Raw genomic sequence first — 9,068 nt, 5'->3', positions numbered from 1 at the left:
CTACAATTATAAAATAATAATAAGAATTGCATCTTTTGGATATTGGACTCTAACAAACTGGAGGCGAGGAGAGATACCAACAAATTATCACTGAACCTAAACGACATGAAATGACTTATGCCACTTTCAAAATAAACGGCTCATATATACCAGAGGTACCTCCAAGGATTTTTGTTTTAACGATATGGGTTTCAAACGAAAGATATGAATAAATGATGGTTTTTATTTCAATATCTTATTCTGCTCCCGAGGTATTGGCCTAAACTGGGGTAGAGATAAAAGGTAGAGGTAGATGGTAAGGGCAACAGTAGTAATAGAGGCAAAGCTAGGAAGGAAAAGAAAGAGGGTAAGAAAAGACATTAGTGTGATAGAGGGATACGCATAATAGTAACGTCCGGATAGGATATTCGCTACTACGGATTCAAAAGCAGACCTGGCGAATTTCCGATGCGGTCGCCATCTAGAAACAAAAGCTGTAATATTGAACAAAGACATCTACCCTATCCACAATTTTCTTGAACTTCTTGATTCGAAAATACCATTCCTAAGTCACTTTTAGCTGATGGATCTTGGTATTAAGGCCCGAAAACGACCTATCGCAAAATAGAATGGTTTCCCAATGGGCCCACAACGCTGAATACTATAACAGAAGTAAAATTAAACTTGTATGCTTTATTTCATTTCATTTATTAATCATTTTCTTAATGCTATACGGCGGCCTCCGTGGTGTGATGGTAGCGTGCTCCGCCTATCACACCGTATGCCCTGGGTTCAACTCCCGGGCAAAGCAACATCAAAATTTTAGAAATAAGATTTTTCAATTAGAAGAAATTTTTTCTAAGCGGGGTCGCCCCTCGGCAGTGTCTGGCAAGCGCTCCGATTGTATTTCTGCCATGAAAAGCTCTCAGTGAAAACTCATCTGCCTTGCAGATGCCGTTCGGAGTCGGCATAAAACATGTAGGACCCGTCCGGCCAATTTGTAGGGAAAAATCAAGAGGAGCACGACGCAAATTGGAAGAGAAGCTCGGCCTTAGATCTCTTCGGAGGTTATCGCGCCTTACATTTATTTTTTTTATTTATTTATGTACATATTTTAAATTTCCATATTGTATTCAACACATTAACTATAACATAGCTTACGAAATGTAGATGGCAATTATTATTTTAAGAATTAAAATAGTACTAATGCCATTTTCAATAATTATATACTGCTTTTGTTTTTGTGTGGGGTGTACATTAAATATTTACTAATACTAAAAAATTTTATTAAAAAATAACTTCAGGTAAAATTATTTTTATATTTTTAATTTTTTATAATATCGCCCTCAGCAGCGATTCCAGTTCATAATGATTTTGTCCAAGCAGATACAGTTTAACTGTTTTTTGAAAGAAGTTAAAATTTCTAATAACCTATACAGTGTTAGGAAGGGAGTTGAAGAACTTGCGCGACGTGTAAATATAAAAGCTTCTAAAGTGTGATATTCTAGAATACGGAATTTGTACAGTTGGAAGTATATTCCTACGTAAGTTATAGACTTCTGAGGGAAAGCTTTCCAAGTAACCTGAACGAATAAAGAAAATACTCATGACTTTATATAAATACAAATGACGGCACGGTAGTATATCCAGTCTCCTAAAAAGCGGCATAGAGTGTGATCTATATTTTGCACTACAGATACGTCTAATAATTCCCTTTTGAATCGTTACAAGTGGTGACAGTTTATTTGCCGAGGCGCCACCCCAGCAGCTGATACCATATTGAAGTTTAGATTGGAATATGCCGTAGTAAACAGTTTTTAAAGTAGATACAGTGCAACACTTTTTGAGACGATAGAACTGCCTAGTAGTATAGAGAAAATACTGTTTCAATGTATGGATGTGCGCAGACCAATTCACACGATTGTCAATTATTATACTAAGATATTTAAAATTCTCAACAACATCAACTCTGAAACAGTTGTCGCTGCATTGAATATTGCAACCGAAAGAACTTATCGCAACATTCTGAGTGCACTCCATATGGTGTAAGTTAAAACGGAGGCATTCTTCGGCATGAAATATAATATCACAGCTAGGTAGTTCTTTGGCAACATGGCTAAAATACATAAGTTTCGTTTTATTACTAACAAGTAGTTTCTGTGAAGAAAACCAAGCTCTCAGCAAATGCAAATCAAAGTTAATGTCACATATTAATTCAAGTTCACTAGTTGTACTGTACGCAATGGCCAGATCATCTGCAAACGCAGTTGTTTTGCCCTTAAATGGCAGGGACAATATTGAATTGATGTATATTAGGAACAATATTGGACCAAGAACAGAACCTTGGGGTACTCCCAGATTTACAAACAGTGGGCTACTGTAACTGCTATCTACTTTTACTCTTTGTATTCTGTTAGAAAGATAGGATTTAAACCAGTTATGAATAAAGCCTCGGAAGCCTGCATGGTGTATTTTATCCAAGAGAATATCTCTATCGACCATGTCAAAGGCTTTTGTTATATCAACAAATAGGCCGGCGCAGTTTCTTTTACCGTCTAGAGCTCTGTAATTATTTGTGCAGAAACTCAGCAGAGCGTCTTCTGTTGATAAGCCGGAACGAAATCCAAACTGCATAGGACTGAAAAAGTTTGAATTGTCTAGAAAGTTTAAAATTCTTTTATTGACTGCTTTTTCAAATACTTTCGATAAAGCTGAGAGTAGCGATATGGGTCTATAGTTGTTTGCATCCCTCTTGTCCCCCTTTTTGAAAATCGGAATAACAACAGCGCTTTTAAGGATATCAGGAAAAATACCTTGAGTAATATTGGCATTGAATAAGTATTTCAATATATCAACTATATTAAGAGATATTCTCTTGAGTAGTATATTTGAAATACCATCCTCACCACACGAACTCGAGTTTTGCAGTGTGCTAATAATTTTAGTAATTTCAAAGCTTGAAATGGTTTTAAAAAAGAAGCTATTTTGAGCACAACTATACGAGGGAGGAGACTGACAATCACAGCTGCGTGAACTTAGATTACCAATCGTGGTAAAGTGTTGGTTAAATTTGTCAGCTACTTGTACAGTGTCTGAAATTAGCTGATTTTCAGTACGCAATACAACTGGCTCATCACCTCTAATGCAGTTTTTATTTAGAATAGTGTTGACCACTCCCCATTCTATTCTTGAGTTGCCAAGTACTGATTCAAGTTTTTTACGAAAAAAGTTATCGCGTATCGAATTTATTTCCTTGTTGGTCTGTTTACTAATTTTATTGTATCGGCACCGAAGCCTTGCATTACCGGGACGCTTAGCACACCTTTTCCTTAATTTATTTTTAAGCTTTATTTTATTTAACAGATCCCGAGTGATGCAAGGTTTAAGTCTAATATTTTTCTTTGAAAGGCTTAAGTTATAAGTGCAACTGTTAATATGAGCCTTTCACGTTTTATGAAAACGTCATAAGCTAGCGATATATCATTTTCAGCGTATACGGTAGCCCAACTTTCAAAACGTAGCTTTAAGTTCAACTTGGTAAAGTTAACTTTAGTTAGGGATTTACGAGTACCCTTAAGATTTGGTTTGCTTAACGCAATTCTTTTTATCTGTAAACCGGTCATCGTGTGATCGGTCACTTGTAAGTCCATATTAAAACTCGAACAGTCTCTGCACTGAGAAGCTTTAAAGCGACAAAAAACGTGATCAATACAAGTACCTGAGTTTATTCGTGTTGGTTCATTAATATATGATGTTAAACCGTTTTCAGCCATTAATGCCAAATAGTCATCAGTTAGTATGCAATGATGTAGAAGGTCTAAATTAAAATCGCCTAAAACAAAAAAATTGGTAGCTATTTCATTGCTGACGATAGGTGAATATTCGTCAAGAAAAGCAGAAGTAGGTACAGACTGAATTCTATATACTCCCAATAGGACAAATTGTTCGCCTTTAAGGTTTAACGTAAGTTTTAATAAATCAGCACTATTTAAGCTAATACTGAAGTACAATCATAATTTTCGCGTACAAATTCTCCAACACCTCCTGCACTGTAGTTATCATTTGCATTCGCATAGAACCTATAATGGGGGATACTATAATCACCTATTTCATACGAATAAATCCAGATTTCACTTAGAAAAATTACATCTGGTTGGACACTCAAAGCATCTAGATAACTAACAAATACGTCAAAGTTTTGCCTAAGGCTGCGTATATTCTGATGGATAAATAATAAATCGTTATTACCTGCTGAGGTCGAGCTATGCTGAATATTTTTATTAGCGATGATTGGGTTATCATTTATCAGAACGTCATCGAACATTAGATACGACTCTTAAGAGTAAAGATTTAAAAATAAAATAAAAGAGCTACAAAGTAGCTAATCAGCAACTAACTTTAAGTCATCGAATGTTCTGATGTTGAAAACCCTCTCATTTTGAGCTTTTTTTAACAGAAAACTAGATTTCCCTATCCATAAGAATTTGTAGCGTTTCTCTTTCTTTATCTTATACGCAGCAGTAAACAGAGCTCGAGTATAACGTGTGAGAGCATGATTTATATATATTCTGTTGTTTGTAGAATGGTCGAAGAGGCCCGAAGTCAGCTTACGTGCTTTGGTTTTTCTAGCTGCCATTACTCTTTTCTTGATTTTATTAGAAGAGAACTGCACGCATATAATATCACGATTTCGCGATGAGTCATTTTTGTTTGTTATGCTTTTCACTACACAGTGATCAATATAAGTTGGTGAAATTGAGACTCCCAGAGCATCAACGATAATTTTTTGCACGCAAGCTTCTGCATTGCTGCAGTTTTGTTGTGGAATGCCAGTAATTTCTACAGCATTACCACACTCTCTCTGCGCTCTCCAATACAACTTGCTTTCTAAGTTATTTACCTTTTCTTTTAATGTTCTAGTTTCCACTGTCAGCATACTTAGTGTGTTAAGCATCTCGGTGTTTACACTTCTCAGAGCTACAAGCTCTTCATATAATAGTTGAAGAGTAATTGTTTTATTGTTGCTAACTGAATTACCGCAAGGTTGCTGACCCGAAGGAGTAGGCATTTGTGAATTATTTTGCTTTCTAATTTTTTTGTGCATGTCGACTGTATTGTTTGCGTTTGAATATTGTTGTTGCTCTTGCACTGTACCTGTTGAGTCCGAGTTAACATCCAACTTATCACTTATAGAGGGAGAGGGCGGCTTGGAAGTAGCGTCCACTGCCAGCGTCTGTACAAGCATCGACTTGCGCCGAGCGGTGCTGCATCCATTACATCTATATTTCACATTGTTAGTTTTCATATAATCAGCGTCGGATTTTGTTAAATTTACGCACACACAATGGAAAATAGATTTACAATCGCCACAGGTTATTTTTCCGGGATCCGAGCGGTCAACTTTTTGTTCGCAAACTTGGCAGTTCATACTTAATTTATTTATTTGCAAAAAAATTAAAAATTATATAAGTAAATTTCGAGTAGTTAACGATTTGAAATGTTCAAATGCGCGCACCCCACACACACTGCAAAAACACGTCCACTCGTGGCGACAGCTCAAATTACTTAATTAACTGTTTTGTATGCTGTCTTAAAACAGGTACTGTGTTACACGATTGACAAAAATTAAAATTAATTCATAAAATTCATTTAAATTTGCTGACTTCATGTATATACATTTATTTATTACTATATCTACTGCTGAGTGGAATACCTCGGCTTCCAGTTCGAAATCGCCCTATTTCTGAGCATTGCATTTTCCAAACAAACTCTGAAACAGTTTTCGAACTAGCAGCCGAGGTATTCCATTCAGTAGTCCATATATAGTCAGGTTTTTTGTAACAAAATTAAATTATCAAATTCAAAATATATTTGTCTAATTATCACAAAATTAAATTCCTCAATTCAATCATTTTAAATTTACATACATATTTACACACATTCATAACATAATTCAGATTATAAATTCGCTTACTTGCCTAAAATACTAACGATTATTATTTTTTTTTTTTTTAAATACTTAATTTACTCTTAGCCCTGCGAAATGAATACACTATCACTAAGTTTTTATATTCATTGCTCATCACATTTTAAATCCATTCTTGTTTTTTTTTATTTTTTAATTTTAAAATTCTAAAATACTAACGATCATTTTTTTTTAAATACTTAATTTAGCCTTAGCCCTGAATTTCGAAATAAATAGACTATCACTAAGTTTTTAAATTCATTGCTTATCACATTTTAAATTCATTGTTTTTTTTTTACTTTTTTAATTTTAAAATTCATTTGCATCTTAATAAAAATTGAGCAATTGCTTCAGCTTAAGACTTCCCACCTTCTACTTGAATTTTTGCTTAAGAAAATTTATGTGAAGTTTCAGAAATCTTAAGAAGCACTTATTTTTTCGAACGTGATATTCACGATTTTGTGTACTCAGTGCATGTGTTGTATAAACTTCGGAGAGCGTGAGCATAATGTGTTGTGAAGTACCTGAAAAATGCTATTTATCACGACTTAGCAACAATTGAAGATGATTGTAGAAATATTGAAGTGTAAGTGTAACATACGCACAAGTTGTTTACTAATATATTTAAGCAAATGAATTTGATTCAATGTATTTCAGCATTTTTCAGGTACTTCACAACACATTATGCTCACGCTCCCCGAGTTTATACAACAGATGCACTGAGTACACAAAAGTGTGAATTCCTTGGCTTAAGGAAATGAGTTTCCACTGGACGCTGGCACATCTCCTAAAGGATCGGTATTACAAGTCGACAAACACCTTGATGTGCAAGCTATATTGCGCTGAGACTCTGTGTTCGATGATGAGTCTTCACTGGACAACAACAGGGTATCACGAAGTAAACATGACTCTATCAATAAATATAAACAAATATTGTATTTAAGAGAAACTAATAGATAACCAATTAGTGAAATATTTACCAACAGCAGCCAACGAACAGCGCTCAGATAATGGCCTTTGAATTCTTGAGCCTAAATTCAGGCTGTGAGAATTTGAGATTATTGGCTTACGACCCAAAATCTCATTCATTTCTTCCATAAATGGAGCTTTGCAATATTACGCACCGGTCTGCCTGTTGTCCTTGGCGCTTTTATACGCTATCAAAAGTGTGCGCATCTTCGCTTCTAACGCCTTTATTGTTACAGTGGTATCCTACAAAATCAATATAAAACATAATCAACCTTTTGAATACAAAATTTTGTAAAAGAAACATACCAAAAAGCCTCGTCCAAACATATCTTCCAACACGTTCACGTAAGCATACTTATTTTTCCTGCTATACTTAAAATCGTCCTTTCGGGCACTATAGCACTGCAACAAAAGAAGCGTCTCCTCCCTCGTCCAACGTTTCCTTGATTCTTTTCTGAAAAAAATTTAGTAAATATGCATTATTTGAAATTCTTTATAATATTTACACAAGAGTACTTACATTTCTTTTTATTTTTTGTTTGTTTAAACTTTGTTGGCCAGAGAGTATGTCTCCACACGCCAGGTATTTTCTCTTGTTTGGTAAATCTGCGCTTTGATTAACTACACGAAAGTGTAGAATTACGCTTAAATTTGCTAATTTGTGACTTTTCTCACTTGTTGTCTAGGTATTTTTCGGAAAATTCTGCTTACTACACGAGCGTGTAAGTGATGTGTTTATATATCCAAATATGAACTAATGTGCTTGCAAGCATGTTAGTTCCAATCCATTGTGTACAATGTTCCAAAGGCCAAAGCTGGTGATGCCATATTGTGGTTCAGTAGTATATCGTATTTCTTGTAGTGCATTTAATTTTTATTTTTATCTTTTTTATTTTTGATTGTTTATTTGATATTATTAGGATTAAGGGGATACATGGGAGTAAGTGATGATCGGTGTCAGCACCGTAGGAGACTCAATGGTCTAAATACATATATGCGAAACATCTTTTGATGTTAAATATAAGTATTTCATTTAATTTAGAAGGTTAATTTTGCTTTCGTATAGAATTCTGCCAGTTGAGTGATTCTTTCTGGGTTAAACCCCTGAAAAATTTGCTCAAAAGTGGTGTAGTTGTTAAAGATGTTAAAGCCTCTTCGGACGTGTTCAAGGAGTCTGCATTCAAAAGTTTTGTGGGTGTAATTGTTTGTATCCCCACATTCACATAAGTCAGAATCAAGAATGTTAACTTTGTGCAGGTACGCACTGTCATAGGTGCTCCCAACGAGAATTCTATTTAAGGTTTTGATTTGTTTTGGGTTTAGGTTGCATTTTCGAAACCATGTTTTGTTTGGTTTGTTTGGAAAGAGTTTGGTGAAAATAATTTGTTTGTCTGTCGCGTAGTTTAGTACATCTTCGTACCATTTGTCCATGATTTGGTTTTTTATGAGTCTAAGGGTTTCTTCTTTGGAAAGGTTGACTATTATTGTATTATCACAGTTTAGTGCATTTTTGGCAAGGGTGTCGGCTTTTTCATTCCCAGTGATACCTTTGTGACTGGGAGTTCATATTACATCAACTTTATCAAAGTTGTTGTCACTTATTAGTTCGTGGATTTTTAAGATAAAGTAGTGTTGTGTGCGATCTTTGGAGAGGAGTTGGCAAGCACCTAGGCTGTCTGTGAAAATTGCAACATCGCTATAGTTCTTATCCTTGGCCTGCCGCAGTGCCATATAAACCGCAACTATTTCTCCGAAACATGATGAGGATTTGAGGTTGAGTTTGAAAGTAAATTCGGTATTGTGTGTGGTTGTATATTCCACAGCCAGTTGCTGTGGTACCTACAGACGCATCTGTGAAAAAAATTTTGTAGTTGAGGCTTGTATATTCGTTACGAAAACTGGCATACATTGATTGTATAATAATGGGGCTTAGGTTGGACTTTTTGTCAGGTAGGGTTGATGTAATTACTTTTAGGTTTGGCGAGGATACGGATGAGTCCACTGTTTGAAATCTGTCAAGAATTAGTTTGAACTCTTTATATATCTGGGCGTAGCTAGATTTGACATTTGGATTGTTGACTAGCGTTTGCATGAAATTGAAGTCCATGCTAATGTTGTTTGTTATTTCTTTGGCAGTGAGCCATTTGCCTCTTTC

General features: G+C 35.2%; 1 protein-coding gene across 1 annotated transcript; it reads right to left on the bottom strand.

Moving 5' to 3' along the window:
• Window positions 1-972: 972 nt before the first annotated feature.
• On the bottom strand, window positions 973-7,741 carry LOC137254493 (uncharacterized). Its single transcript, XM_067792195.1, has 4 exons — window positions 7,434-7,741; window positions 7,220-7,367; window positions 6,925-7,156; window positions 973-6,854 (listed from the first exon to the last, which is right to left on the bottom strand). The coding sequence occupies exon 4, from the start codon at window positions 5,405-5,407 to the stop codon at window positions 4,361-4,363; it is 1,047 nt and encodes a 348-aa protein (XP_067648296.1). The 5' UTR covers window positions 5,408-6,854; window positions 6,925-7,156; window positions 7,220-7,367; window positions 7,434-7,741; the 3' UTR covers window positions 973-4,360.
• Between the last annotated feature and the right edge of the window lie 1,327 nt (window positions 7,742-9,068).

Source organism: Eurosta solidaginis, chromosome 5 (genome assembly GCF_040869045.1).
Source record: "Eurosta solidaginis isolate ZX-2024a chromosome 5, ASM4086904v1, whole genome shotgun sequence".
NCBI classification, from domain to species: Eukaryota; Metazoa; Arthropoda; class Insecta; order Diptera; family Tephritidae; genus Eurosta; species Eurosta solidaginis.
Note: the sequence above shows the minus strand (reverse complement) of the source record. Positions and strands in the feature narration are given on the sequence as shown.

Bases quoted from the DNA above. Each gene is read 5' to 3' on its own strand.
- LOC137254493 (XM_067792195.1), bottom strand. From the start codon at position 5,407: ATGAACTGCCAAGTTTGCGAACAAAAAGTTGACCGCTCGGATCCCGGA.